At 40.9% G+C, this 15,620-nt stretch overlaps 2 protein-coding genes across 5 annotated transcripts in view; both read right to left on the minus strand.

Annotated features, from left to right (window-relative positions):
* The window catches only part of LOC139471651 (uncharacterized), a 185,808-nt gene that overhangs the window by 73,516 nt on the left and 96,672 nt on the right, over nt 1–15,620 (minus strand). For all 4 annotated transcript variants that reach the window (XM_071254074.1, XM_071254075.1, XM_071254072.1 and 1 more), the window contains one exon: nt 14,309–14,354. The gene's annotated coding sequence lies outside the window, so the exon portion shown is untranslated. The remainder of the gene's footprint in view (nt 1–14,308; nt 14,355–15,620) is intronic.
* LOC139471917 (oocyte zinc finger protein XlCOF7.1-like) lies at nt 4,698–8,746 on the minus strand. The gene is made up of 2 exons (XM_071254425.1): nt 8,717–8,746; nt 4,698–6,155 (listed from the first exon to the last, which is right to left on the minus strand). Exons 1-2 carry the CDS (start codon nt 8,744–8,746, stop codon nt 4,698–4,700), a joined length of 1,488 nt encoding a protein of 495 aa, XP_071110526.1.

Genomic DNA, 15,620 nt, shown 5'->3' on the forward strand with positions numbered 1-15,620 from the left:
CCATTGGGATGCCTCTTTCAACCACCAGAGGATGGTATGAACCAATCCTTACTCAGAATCACCACAGGGCTCTTCGTAAAAAGGTCAGTTTTTCAAGTACTTGTGGTGCCAGACCATTTCATTTTTATCCCAAACCCCAACTGTTGGGTCAGTTTCTTGATTTAGGACCACAACATGTTAAAATGGGCGGGGGATATAGATGACTTTGTCGACTATACGCAGGTTACAATTTGTGTTGCTTGGATCTGCACCAAGCACCCCTTTCTGAACAAGAATAAAATTAGAAGACTAAAACCCAGGGACAAATTCCAAAAGATTATCCTGCTGATTAGGGCAAATGAATGCTGAAAAGCGACCTCGAGAACCTGAAAGAAGATCACTTGGCACCCTGCAAAGATCAAATGGCTGGTCACTTAAAGAATATCCTAGTTTAACAGCATATCCAAATCTTAGAGCATATCCAAGTCATATGTAATATCCAAGTCCAAGAGCATAACCAAGTCTTAGAGCATATCCAAGTCTAAGAGCATATCCAAGTCTTAGAGCATGTAGGGTGAGGTGAGGTTTGACGATGTGTTCAATATTATTCCACTTATCAGGTGACGTGGATGCACATGTGTGTGTCTGCTTGCACTAGTATAGTCAGCACTAATGCTGTTTATATAGAGCTAGCCCACTGAGATACCACGCTGCAATTTCACATGGATATCTCACTCAAAACATCAAACTGACTCCAAGCCGGCTAGTCCTAATAACATATTTTATCCCCTAAATGCAATGGTTTATGTATTCTTCAAGTCTGGGCCTACGTCCTGTATATGAGTTAAAGTCACACCTATTTCTGGTGTGTAACTATCTATTTCTACAGCAATATATATTTTTAGAGAATAATCAACAGGTTTCTCACAATTATGTCTTTTTCATCCCGTGTAAATGAAAGAAGAAAGCCCTAAGCCTTTTTATCCAAAGATTGCATTTAAGAATGGCACCTGTGCTCACCACAGGAGCTTGAAAAGATCATCAGTGTGTGGAGCTTGCTAACCGCTTGCTAATCACTTTAGTGCAGTATTTGATTCCAAAACCCTGGACAGCCCTGGTGAACTGACCAAAAGTGTGATCCAAAATACCTTTGACTGACCAATGTTATCCCATTTTAACTGATGTACATCAAACCTTGGTGGACCAAAGTTGCCCATACCCACTGAACGAACCCCAGGGGTGTGGCACTCTTGCTAGCATCCTCAAAATGACCTCATCGTCAAATAAATCGTTCATTTATTGATTCAATCATGAATAGAAGCATTTAAATGAATATAATGAACTAGATATTGATAGTATATATTAGGGCCGGGACAAGTCCAAATTTACCCCTGTACCCACACCCCTATTACCCAACCCTGCCGAGTACCCACTGTTGGTTTCAAGAAATAGGTACAAAATGTCTGATTGGGAATAGTTTGACAGAAGCTTGAGAAAAATGTATTTAGATACACGTATGAAACGATCTGGTCATGGATATTCAGTGAAGTTGGCTGAAGTTTTATCTTTATTCAAACATATATAAGTCAGAAGGAATGTGTTCATAGTCATGGAGAAATGTGAACATTAGTGACTTGTGTAACCATGCGATTATTGGGATTTTTTGTCCTGAAACAATATATCACGTGATTAACCATGGGTCCGAGTCCGAGTCCGAGTAGTCCTGTGGGTACCCGGGTCCTGCTCAGTACCCACCCGACCCGAGTTACCTGTGCCACCCCTAGTATATATGTATTCTGATATGTGTCAGGTAGATTTAACTTTCCATTGTTGATATTAATACTTGCATTCTCATCATGTTTGGTTGGGGTGTGGGGTGAGAAATGAGGGGTGGGGGGAATGTGGGAGTATATATATGTTGATAGGATTAAACACACTGGTATGGGTTCAAATTCACTAGGGAGAATCATCCTGACACTAGAGAATTTCATCCCTGGGATATAAAATGGGGTAGGATAATATTCACTCTCACAACCTCAGTCAAATTTTTACTTGATCCATGCATATTTTCACCATCACTGAATATTGCGTTTAACAACAAACAACAGTGAATGAATATGCAGTAAATAAACCTTTTCTCTTAATCAGAACTTGTCCACATCTCCTTGCACAGAATGATTGAGCATCTCATCAGTCACATGAAGAAGCTGAGATAGAGATGTAAAATATCTGATAATGAAGAAACCTGATCCACAACATTTAATGGCATTCCAAAGGAAAATTAATTTGTCGATATAATTTGTTGAACTGTGTATCTCATCTTCAGAGCTTGATTTCATTAATCTGTGTCGGTTTTGAGTGAAGTGCTACAACTGCCACATCAAAGTGAGAAAATAGGATTAAATGTCGAGCATCTCCTTGTTACACACTTCTAATTTCTAAATGCCATGCCATAGACAAATTACCCGAAGGGATTTCTATCAAAACAATTTGTCTGATCTGCTATAAAGTCATAAAATATGACACAAGAATGATGAATTAAAATAGATTCTTGATGCCCAATAATCATTCACTCCCCCTCTCTTCCTGTCTCCCTAACCCGTGAAGATCCGGGGTAGAATAGGTCTTCAGCAACCCATGCTTGCCATAAAAGGCGACTATGCTTGTCGTGAGAGGCGACTAACAGGAATCGGGTGGTCAGGCTCGCTGACTTGGTTCATGCATGTCATCTATCCCAATTGCGTGGATCGATGCTCATGATATCAATCACTGGATTGTCTTGTCCAGACTCGATTATTTTAGTTTTTTATAAGTTTAGAATCCTTCAAAAGAGGATTGCAGGTTACCATCCGGTCTCACTCAGTCCCCACATGGAACAGTAGCCCAGAGATGTTGTTACAAGCAAAACAGAAGTTGTTATCCACAAAATTCTGAAAATGCTCATTTTCCTAGTGAGTGAGTGAGTGAGTGAGCGAGTATCGTTTTATGCCGCTTTTAGCAATATTCCAGCAATATCACGGCGGGGGACACCAGAAATGGGCTTCACACATTGTACCCATGTCGGGAATCGAACCCGGGTCTTCGGCGTGAAGAGCGAACGCTTTAACCACTAGGCTACCCGACCGCCCCCATTTTCCTAGATATCAAAACTTAAAGTAATATGTCAGGACACAACCACAGGCCATTGTTATGTGATGCATTTGGGAGTGTCTTGCACTGAGTTATCTTCCCTTATGTTTCCAACAATGGAGCCAAGACACTTACATCATTTCCTACATCAAATTGCCACAGGCACCCTCAGTCAGCTCCCTCATACAACATCTCATCCCTTCATGATGGCCCCCCTGGACAATTTGCAGATTGTTGTATTTGTCATCAACAGATATTGTATAACCAAACTGCACCCAAATCAGCATGTAAAGGGAGATAATTGAAGATTGAGTTGACATGATCATTTCCCCAACAATTCTTGATGTCGTTTCCATTTCCCAGAGAATTCACCAGGCAAAAATGTTGGTTTGCAATTATATCTAAGGAGAATGAACCATCTGACAGGAGGGGAATTCATCAGTGGGAAGTTTGCTGCAGGCACTCGGAAATAATTCACTTGCGATATCTTTTCAAATGATTATTGATGAGAAATGGACAGGAAGTGAACTAATCCATGCAGTGAAAGACTTAGCGCTCAAGGTGGACGCAACCTTTCCTAGCTGGTGAAAATAACATCCCATAAAAACACCCTTGTCTTTTGCACCCATAAGCTCAAATGTCGATCTTCTGTACTGCAAACTTCCGCGTCTGTTCAGCATCATTCATCTAATTGCATGATTATTTCCGTTAAATGTTTTATAAACATTCTCTAAATATTTTCCTTTTGAATTTTATGTGCCATTCTAAGAACACTCATTGAGTGGAGATGTTATTCTGGCACTTAACAAATTGAAATATTGCATGTCAGATGCACTACTTGGCAAAAGAAAATCTTAAGAATATCCATGAATCTAATTTTCTTAGATCCACTGGCTTTAAGGAAAAGTAAAATGGAACATGGATATCACAAGGGTTTAATTCTTTAAATATTCAATAGAAATGTGGTATCAATGTCAACTAGTACTCGCCCCGATGCAGCTCTGGTGACCATACATAATTTACCCTTGAATTTTTTTTCCCTATTAAATGTGCACCAAATTGTTCAGTGTCAACAACCTAATATGTGAGTGAGTGAAATGTGTTTGAATGAGTGAGTGAGTGAGTGAGTGAGAGAGGGAGGGCTCTTTGAACTATGATTGAATGAGTGAGCATGAGTGAGCTGATTTTGCGGTGCTTTTACCAATATTCCAGCAATATCATGGCAGGGGACACCAGAATATAAATTTAATGGATGAGCCCACTGTAAAAACATATACTGTTGCAGTGAGTATGTAATAGAAAGTTTTGAAAACTTTGTTTCAATTTTGCCATAACATTCTATTGAAAATATTGTTGAGAAATTAACCTCACATCAGTTCTGACAATATTTTGTCCTGTTATATTTGCCTCCTGCAACTGTTAATAATGACCATGACAGTACCTTAAACGACAATGAATGAGTTTGGTTTAAAACTGCTTAGAACAGTATTTAAGATAACAAGTTGTTGACTTTTGCCATTTTAATGAAACTAAAACTGAAGGTTAAGATGATGACAGGCCAAGGATCAAAGTCAGAGAACATTTGGGATTCAATCCCACGAACGTGATATCCTGAAGTGAACCTGAATGTGAACCTGGTAGTTAACCAGGGAGTGAACCTGGAAGTGAACTTGAATGTGAACCTGGATGTGAACCTGGTTGTGAACCTGGATGTGAACCTGGTTGTGAACCTGGTTGTGAACCTGGATGTGAACCTGGTTGTGAACCTGGTTGTGAACCTGAATGTGAACCTGGATGTGAATGCTGGATGTGAACCTGGATGTGAATGCTGGATGTGAACCTGGATGTGAACCTGGATGTGAACATGGATGTGAACCTGGATGTGAACCTGGGTGTGAATGCTGGATGTGAACCTGGATGTGAATGCTGGATGTGAACCTGGTTGTGAATGCTGGATGTGAACCTGGATGTGAACCTGGATGTGAATGCTGGATGTGAATGCTGGATGTGAACCTGGATGTGAATGCTGGATGTGAACCTGAATGTGAACCTGGATGTGAATGCTGGATGTGAACCTGGTTGTGAATGCTGGATGTGAACCTGGATGTGAATGCTGGATGTGAACCTGGATGTGAACCTGGATGTGAACCTGGATGTGAATGCTGGATGTGAACCTGGATGTGAATGCTGGATGTGAACCTGCATGTGAACCCTGAATGTGAACCTGGATGTGAACCTGGATGTGAACATGGATGTGAATGCTGGATGTGAACATGGATGTGAGCCTGGATGTGAACCTGGGTGTGAATGCTGGAAGTGAACCTGGATGTGAATGCTGGATGTGAACCTGGTTGTGAATGCTGGATGTGAACCTGGATGTGAATGCTGGATGTGAACCTGGATGTGAATGCTGGATGTGAACCTGGATGTGAATGCTGGATGTGAACCTGAATGTGAACCTGGATGTGGATGCTGGATGTGAACCTGGTTGTGAATGCTGGATGTGAACCTGGATGTGAATGCTGGATGTGAACCTGGATGTGAACCTGAATGTGAATGCTGGATGTGAATGCTGGATGTGAACCCTGAATGTGAACCTGGATGTGAACATGGATGTGAACATGGATGTGAATGCTGGATGTGAACCTGGATGTGAACCTGGATGTGAACCTGGGTGTGAATGCTGGATGTGAACTTGGATGTGAATGCTGGATGTGAACCTGGTTGTGAACGCTGGATGTGAACCTGGATGTGAACCTGGATGTGAATGCTGGATGTGAACCTGGATGTGAATGCTGGATGTGAACCTGGATATGAATGCTGGATGTGAACCTGAATGTGAACCTGGATGTGAATGCTGGATGTGAACCTGGTTGTGAATGCTGGATGTGAACTTGGATGTGAATGCTGGATGTGAACCTGGATGTGAACCTGGATGTGAATGCTGGATGTGAACCTGGATGTGAATGCTGGATGTGAATGCTGGATGTGAACCCTGAATGTGAACCTGGATGTGAACCTGGATTGGAATCCTGCACTTGAGCAGCCTGGTGCAGAGAATGCGGAAAAACTGTACCTTCGACAACTGGGCCTCACTGTTGTTGATCCAAATTTGTCAACCCTCAATGGTCATTGACAGAAATGTAAGGTAGCCTGTACTCTGTGAGGACACGATATAACTGCTCTTGAATATCATGGCTGCACAACAAAACCTACTCCCTATACAAGAAAAATAACTAAGTTTTGGATTTGAGGTTTTTGCAATTTTAATTGGATTTTATTTCGAAATATGCAAAATCTCAACTGTCAATGTTGATACCTTTCAAAAACATAAGGCTTCTTATGGCAACTAACATGTAAAGTTTAGGATTATTTGACTGAGCAGATACCGAGGAAAGGGAGAAAACATGTTTCAGCTTCATAATTTTTAGAGCCAGGCAAGGGTCAGTTGAAAAGAGCCATTATGACACCCTGAGGAAACCTTGAACTACTTATCGTCTGAGAAAAATGTTTTTAATCCTATCAAATTTTTTTTTCTACTTTTGACATTTTATGATATTAAACCTCTTATGTGTCAAGCAAGTTTCAACATGTTCAGCAGATCTGTCTTTGAGAATAGAGGAGAAAGCAAACTTTGCATTCTGACCACGATGCCTTGTTCTTTTTCAATTTGAAACCTTTATTAGTTTCAGGCCCTTGTATGTCCACAAGTTGACTTCAATCAATCAAAAGTGGAAACTGGAACATGTCATGAACAATTAATCATTTTGTTATATGAGGAAAGTTGCATGGGATGCATGGAGTTTGTATTCTGTGTAAGAAGCTAGTGTAGTACAGCTACTCACATGACCAAACATGGCAACGTCCATGGGTTCATGAGCTATCATTCATTAGTGTCTGTATTCTAAACTTGGTATGTTGTAGGTACTGGTAACTCTGGTGAGGTAGTTGACGATGTGAGAGATGATTGCCGTTCTAGGTGCAAGTGGTAATATGGCGATGTTGTAGTAAAGACTGTTTAGAGTGATACGAAGTGTTTGTTGAAGTTCTGAGTTGTCACATGATCACAATGCGAGGCGAAGATATAACAATTACTATATACAGACAAGTCTCGTTAATCTGACACTCGTTAATCCGACACTAATGATGGGAACTGATTAAATCAGTGCTATTTAGACCCGTTAATCCAACAGTCTTACACTCCAACTCCGACTCCAACTCAGTCACTCCTAATTTGCTACAAATTACCGAAATCACTCATTAATCAGTCTCATTGATTCTACACAGTGATCAGCATACTCCGTGGTCATCTGCCCGCGAGTACACAGCCTATGTTTTGATGCTAGACGAGTCGGCTGGTAGCTGCATATTACGAAGCTGCAGAGATAAACTTTGCTTAACAATAAACAATTTATGCTTTAAATAAAGAAAACAGGATTAATCACATGCCTCAATCTCATTAAAATCAGATACAAGTTCATGCTATCGCCGAGGACATCCCATTATAGGTCACGTCAGAAGAACCTTTCTCGAACCATGACCAACGAACGTTGGTACTACTTAATTTGGTTTATCCGACATACTCGTAAAGCCGACGTAATCATATGCAAGCAGCCATTAACAGGACTTGACTGTATACTACTCAACTTTTGAGAGGAATAACCAGGAATGTCTTTCTATTTAAATATACACATGACACATTATGAGAATCAATTTCGTGTATCATGGAAAGATATAAATATCCCTATCAAAAGTGGAATACCATCCCTGTAAACATGGCCTTTGGAGACAGATGAGGTAAACATGTTCTAAGGCAAGTTCTGTGTTGTAATTAATGCCTTGTGTCAGGGCCATAGCTAGGGAAATTTATAATGTAAGTGAGTGAGTATGTTATTTTGCCGCTTTGAGCAATACTCCAGCAATGTCATGGCACGGGATACCACACACATTGTACCCATGTGGGTCAATCGAACCCGGGTCTTCTGTGTGTTGAGTGTATGACTCAACCACTAGGCTGCCCCATTGCCCTGCGATGTAAGCCAACATTTAGCAGTATAGTTTTTCATATCTTTTAACTGCTCATTTGCTAGATAATGATATTATTTAAAAAAGGTTAACCAAAGCTGAATACCTGTAGTCTGATGCTCCAAATGAAAATGATGTGATCAGTGTAACAAGTTCTCACACATATTGATGCATGCAAGCACCCGCACATGACACCGCACGCACGCACGCACGCACGCATACTCACTCCTTCCCCGACTCAAACTTCCACACCTTCTCATGATCAGCAGATCCTGGTATCTAAGAGATGCACCCTGCTCAATGATTTGATTGAATGCATTTACCTCAGCTTTGAAAAATATTTCAGATATATCATTTCAAATCAGATAAATGTCCAAAGCAACTTCTGGTGTGGTGTTGACTGATTATTGATTATACAGTCATAGGATCCAGGCATTCCTAAGGGACACAACTGTGCGCAGAGAAATTTGAAAGGATGGAAATGCACCTTAGACTGATGGGTCACCCCTGCCCCTGTATGTCTTGGAAGTAATGAGTTGTATCGTCTAAACTAGATCCCATCTCCAGAGGGGCTATTGCTCACCAAGCTGAATGCTCCCCCTGCTTCTGCCATCAGTAATCCATAAAGTCACTGCACCAATCACAGGAATAAAAAAAGCCAAAAAAATGAACACCAAAAAACAAAACACCCCACCCCACCCCACCCCACCCCACCCCACCGAGCTATTTTTTTAAATGGAGTTTGCTCTGATCTCACATTGCTCCTTTAGTCATACTTAATCCTTGTACTGTTTCAACTGTTGTTCTTTTGTTCTATCAATTGTTCTAACTATTTCCTGTCATTCTACATGTTCTATTCTTATGTTTTTGATGTTATTATTATTTTAGAGAACTGTCAATTTTTGTTGTTGTTGTCTATTGCTAATCACCTGTCAGTGCCAATCATCTGTTGGCTTCCCTTGTTAGTTTCCACCTTTACTTATCTTATTAAGTTTGTTGTCCTTACATGTACATATATATGCCCTCTGTCTCATGGCATTCATTCACCTGATGTACTCTGAAACGTTGTGTTCTCATAATAAAGAGGTTGCCATCCAAAATTCTCTTCCTCAAACTATAGTTATCACAGAATGGATAGACCCTGAGTGACACTGACAGATTTTTCTTGTTCACAATATACGTCATTATTAAGAGGGAAATAAAGAATAGTTTGCTCTATCGGTCAGTTGGCTACACAGAGTCCACTACACACAGTCAGGACTTTTGAAAAAGTTTGTCATATCCGTTTGTTCACGACATACATCTTCATTATATATGTCAGAAAAGAAACCCCTGTTCCAGAATTCTAAACTTTTTTTCCATCTTTAATGCTTAACTTTCTGAACTATTTTTGTCTTTTGAAAGTCTGTAAAAACTCTTCAGATGTTTCACTCTGCAATAAGAAAACTTTTTTCCACATTAATCCTGTAGGAGAATCAAAAGAGGAGAGACAAACAAGGGATTTTCAATTGTAAAGAAAAAGTTTCAATAAGGATCAAGTCTTTCATTCCTCAGTTGCACTAGTGTTTACTTTGGAATCCCAAGTGTTTCTCAACTCTTTAAACTTACAATAATTGCAGTTGCAAGACACAAGTGAAACTTTCGTCAACATCATGGATATCTTTTTTCCTCTTGGGTAAATCCTTCAATTTTACACAATTTCTCAGTTTTGACGGCATTATACTTTTCTGTTTAAGCCTTCTCCTTTAAACTCCTTGAAACCCTTTGCAGCACTCTGTCATACTGTGTATGGGTGAAAAACCAAAGCAGTCCAGCCAAAAGACCCTTTCCTAGCCAACAGACCCTGCCCTAGCCAACAGACCTCCAGCTACAGCAGACCCTGTCCTAGCCAACACACCCTGTCCTAGCCAACAGACCCTGTCCCAGCCAACAGACCCTGTCCTAGCCAACAGACCTCCTCCAGCTACAGCAGACCCTGTCCTTGCCAACAGACCCTGTCCTAGCCAACAGACCCTGTGTAGCTGACAGACCTCTTCCAGCTACAGCAGACCCTGTCCTTGCCAACAAGCCCTGTCCTAACCAACAGACCTCCTCTTGCTACAGCAGACCCTGTCCTAACCAACAGACCCTGTCCTTGCCAACAGACCCTGTCCTAGCCAACAGACCTCCTCCAGCTACAGCAGACCCTGTCCTTGCAAACAGACCCTGTCATAGCCAACAGACCCTGTGTAGCTGACAGACCTCTTCCAGCTACAGCAGACCCTGTCCTTGCCAACAGACCCTGTCCTTGCCAACATACCCTGTCATTGCCAACAGACACTGTCCTTGACAACAGACCTCCTTTAGCCACAGCAGACCATGTCCTAGCCAACAGACCCTGTCCTTGCCAACAGACCCTGTCTTAGCCAACAGACTGTCCTAGCCAACATTCCCTGTCCCTGCCAACAGACCCTGTCCTTGCCAACAGACCCTGTCCTTGCCAACAGAACCCTGTCCTTGCACACAGACTCTGTCCTAGCCAACAGACCCTGTCCTTGCCAACAGGCCCTGTCCTAGCCAACAGACCTCCTCTAGCTACAGAAGACCCTGTCCTTGCCAACAGACCCTGTCCTAGCCAACAGACCCTGTCCTAGCCAACAGACCCTGTCTTAGCCAACAGACCCTGTCCTTGCCAACATACCCTGTGTAGCTGACAGACCCTGTGTAGCTGACAGACCTCCTCTAGCTACGGCAGTCAGTGAGATGCAAGAGGTTGAAGTCAATGGGATGCAAGAGGTTGAAGACAGTGAGATGCAAGAGGTTGAAGACAGCCTCCTCCCTGTATATCGAGTTGCTTCATTAACACCCCTTATGAATTGGGCCATGTGAATCATTTGCTCATTTTAACAAGAAATTATCATTCTAAATTAGCACAAAAGACAGAAATGAACTACTGATTCAGAGCATGGACCTGAATAATTAGTCCATGTTCAGAGTTAAAACTAATTTACATTTTACCTTTGCTGAATATTGATTTTCAGTACTAAAAAAGTTTTGAATTCTTCAACAGCTATGAACAATTATTGTCTCTTGTTGCATCTTAAAAGCATTTTAACTGTATTCAGAGAACGCTTTGAGCCAATGATTTAACACTACATTAGCAATCACTGAACCAGTTGGAGAGACAGTTGCCTCAATAGGATGTTTCTTGCTACTGAGGATAAAAGTTTCAGTTAGCCTTAAGAGTATCACAGCAACTGTATAATACTCAGCACCCAATTCTTGTCTCCCTGTAGGTTTGACTGGAAATTCTTGATACCAAGTACCCCATGCTTCTGAGACTCCTTCAGATTATTTTGAGATATATTTTGGTCCCCAGTACCCCATGCTTGTCTCTTGTTGGTATTTCAGGACATAATAGGTCCCCAGTACCCAATGCTTGTCTCTTGTTGGTATTTCAGGACATAATAGGTCCCCAGTACCCCATGCTTGTCTGTTGTTGGTATTTCAGGACATAATAGGTCCCCAGTACCCCATGCTTGTCTCTTGTCGGTATTTCAGGACATAATAGGTCCCCAGTACCCCATGCTTGTCTCTTGTCGGTATTTCAGGACATAATAGGTCCCCAGTACCCCATGCTTGTCTCTTGTCGGTATTTCAGGACATAATAGGTCCCCAGTACCCCATGCTTGTCTCTTGTTGCTATTTCAGGACATAATAGGTCCCCAGTACCCCATGCTTGTCTCTTGTTGGTATTTCAGGACATAATAGGTCCCCAGTACCCCATGCTTGTCTCTTGTCGGTATTTCAGGACATAATAGGTCCCCAGTTCTCCATGCTTGTCTCTTGTTGGTATTTCAGGACATAATTGGTCCCCAGTTCTCCATGCTTGTCTTCTTGAGGTTATTAAACTTTCATCCCAAGTAAGGGGCTCACAGCACTGTTTACTTTCTGAGGCTAGCTTACATTTATGAACACACAAAAAATCTTGTTTTGCAGGTGATAAGTACAAATAATGAAACAAATAATCTCAGAACTCAGGATAGTATTTTGAAATGGCTTCAGAAATTGTACAACTTAACATTTAAAATATAATAAACATAAACTAAAACAAATTATCATAATAATAAAACTCCTTACATTTTTCCAGCTTCAAAACAAAATGTTGTTTATGAACAAAACTGCCAAGAGAGGACAGTGATAAACAAAATGTTTTTCAAATTGTTTCTTAAAGATTATAGACTTGCTTTGGGCTGTTCAGTCAATAAGGTTACAAATTACCATGGCAACAAGAAGCACCGATCTGGTCTATCAGAACTTCTGTTTAACAAGGCAAAAGAAGAGGAGCTACAAACTGAAAAGTCTACACCGAATTGGTAAATGTGCCTCTCGCAAAGTGTATATACACTCCTCAGATTGGAAACCTAATATTGGCAGCTGAGTAGAGACCATCGGTGGTGCCTTAACGATGTGGCTTCTTTGACAGACAGCGTGATCGATTTCCAGACGGCCGTTTCATTAAGTGTGATACATTTCAGAGGATTCTCCGGTTGCCAATAAGGAGATTCACTGACAAAAAACATGTCAGTATCCTTTGTAAAATAGACATTGACAATTTGAATTGAAAACCGCTGAAACGGCACCATAAGGAATTGGGATGCATCAACACCATAACTTTTGGTCAAAGACGCCTTTGAAAGTGTCACCTTATGAGATCGACAATTTCTGTACCTCCAGCATGGGAAGCGCCACGATGATATAGTTTTTCTTTCCTTGATATCCAAGATTTTAATTGCCCTTGAAATGTTGGATCGTCTGTGCATCTCTCATTGAGTAGTTTTGTGTTCTGCTTTTCATCAGCCTTTGAAGCCTGAGAGACCCAAATTGCCAAACAGTTTTCGTCAAAGGATGTGAAATTATAGGCCATATGATACTACTGATTTCAAATTGTTTTCAGCTTTTTTAAAATGGAGGTTCTTAAAGACACATATTTTTCTGACTTGTGATAGACAACAGTAATGATGGATGTTTCATCAGTGTGATGTGAGGATTGCTCAATGAGATGGCGTTTTTAAATATGCATCTGTATTTTGATGACTTATTTGTGTAAAGAAGTTCTTACAAAGTGAGTAATCTACATAATTTAAATAGAGGCGGTTGGGTAGCCTTGACGTAAAAAAAAAAAAGCGTTAAGCTCATCACGCCGAAGATTTTTGTTCGATTCCCGACATGGGTACAATGTCTGAAGCACATTTCTGGTGTCCCCCCACCGTGATATTGCTGAAATATTGCTAAAAAGTGGCATAAAATCAAACTCACTCACTCATAATTTAAAAGAAACGAAAATATATATTCATTTAGGTACACAGAGCCCTAAAATATTCGGTTTTAAATGGCATCTCTGAACAGCTGGTTTACTAGTTTTCAGTCAAGGTGAAAGGGTTTTGCTTCTGTCCCTTGAGATTTGCTGGAGAAATCATTTTCCACAGTTTTTTGCTGATTTAAAAAAGGGAAGCAATTTCAACAAAATTTCAATTTGTAGCTTAAAAAACCTGCAGCAAGGGTCAAGTAGCTCACCTATCACAACATACAATGTGGTCTGTGACCTTATCATTTATGTATGATACTCATACCCAGTGTGGTGAATTGATTTAAATCTGTGTCTGTTGATGCTGAAAATGCTGGTTTTGCAACATCCTGTAAAATTGAGTGACAGTCATGAAGCAGAAGCCTAAAATAACATTTTATCATTATCACTGCAATCCCCTGAAATTTGTGCTTTCCGAGAAAAAAGATCATTATACTTTTTTGTTCACAGTCATATGTCACAGATAACACTATTCCAGCTACAGCCTTGAGGCAGATGACAGCATGCATGTCAAACCAGTGGTGGACAGCATGAGCACCACCCCAAACTGTATGGGGCAGACCATGCAATATTCTGACGTTAATATGTATTCGGGGCTTGGATGTTTCAGCTGGAGACAAATATGTTTTCAGTAATTCGTGTCATACAGTTTCTTTCTTTTAATAGCAGATCGATAAAAGAATTTATGTTGCTGATTTTATTCAGGTGTTGTGAGACAAATTATGTTTTTCTGTGATATGGTCGTCCTTATTTTTGGTTTCCATAGAACCACGTGTGAAACATTATTATATTTCGGGGAATGAGCTGATATTATCTAGGTAGACTTACATGAAACGTAACCGGATCACTTCATGTTGTGATGTTCACAGCTGTCCTGAAACAGGGAGAAACAAATACATGAACAACTGCAACAACAATGTCCTTCATGACCTCACTGGCCTGTGAGTGAGTGAGTGAGTGAGTGAGTGAGTGAGTGAGTGGGTGAATAAGTGGTTGAGTGAAGGTGTGAAAGTGAGGAGTCAAGGAGTGAGTGAGTGAGTGAGTGAGTGAGTGGGTGAATAAGTGGGTGAGTGAAGGTGTGAAAGTGAAAGGAGTCAAGGAGTGAGTGAGTGAGTGAGTGAGTGAGTGAGTGAGTGAGTGGATGGATGGATGGATGGGTGATTGAGTGGGTGAGTGAGTGAGTGAATGAATGAGTGAAGGTGTGAAAGTGAGAGGAGTCAAGGAGTGAGTGATGGAGTGAGTGAGTGAGTGAGTGGATGGATGGATGGATGGATGGGTGATTGAGTGGGTGAGTGAGTGAATGAATGAGTGAAGGTGTGAAAGTGAGAGGAGTCAAGGAGTGAATGATGGAGTGAGTGAAGGACTTAAAAATGAATAAGTGAGCAAGTGAGTGGAGGAGTCAAGGAGGGATGCAGGGACGTTTAAAGCTGCTTTACAGAATACCAGCCTAATGTGCAAGCAAGCAAACAAGCCAAAGGAATCGACAGAGGTGACAGATGTTGACAAAGGATCATAACTGGGGTCAATGTTCGAAGGCTTTGAAACTCTGACACCTTGGGATCCTGTTACCAAAGGGACACAACTCTGCATAGTTGTGAAGATTACTTCAATTTTTTAGGGATATCTATCACTGCATAGTATCCCAAAATTATAGTTATCAGACCAACATATAAACGACACACATTGTTATACACATTCAGAGACCTCTGGATAGGGGTGCTGCAGAGGTGCAATTTCTCCTTTTAGAAGAATGAAAAACATTTCCTGGGAAGCTGACATATGATCTGGTAAAAACATTTTTGGGGGAAAATGTGATCACAAAATGCAACCTTCCACTTTCAAAACATCCTTGCTTGATACATTTTATATGGTTTAGCTGAGACATTTACTTACATGGATTGCACTCAAAAAAGTGTCCGAATTCTTTTATTTGTCACATATACCACTAATAACAAACCTTATTGGCATCAATAAGCCCAACTCCAACACAATCTATGCATTACCTCTCCATACATAGTGTTAGCTGTGTGGATAACACTATTGACAAAACACATGTGACATATGTGTCTGGGACACTGACAATGATGGACACTGTGTTTCCAGATCTGGTTATACTATTGTGTATACCCACTTTGAGAAG

Source organism: Haliotis cracherodii, unplaced genomic scaffold (assembly GCF_022045235.1).
Source record: "Haliotis cracherodii isolate W230 unplaced genomic scaffold, xgHalCrac1.p SCAF_23, whole genome shotgun sequence".
Taxonomy (NCBI): domain Eukaryota; kingdom Metazoa; phylum Mollusca; class Gastropoda; order Lepetellida; family Haliotidae; genus Haliotis; species Haliotis cracherodii.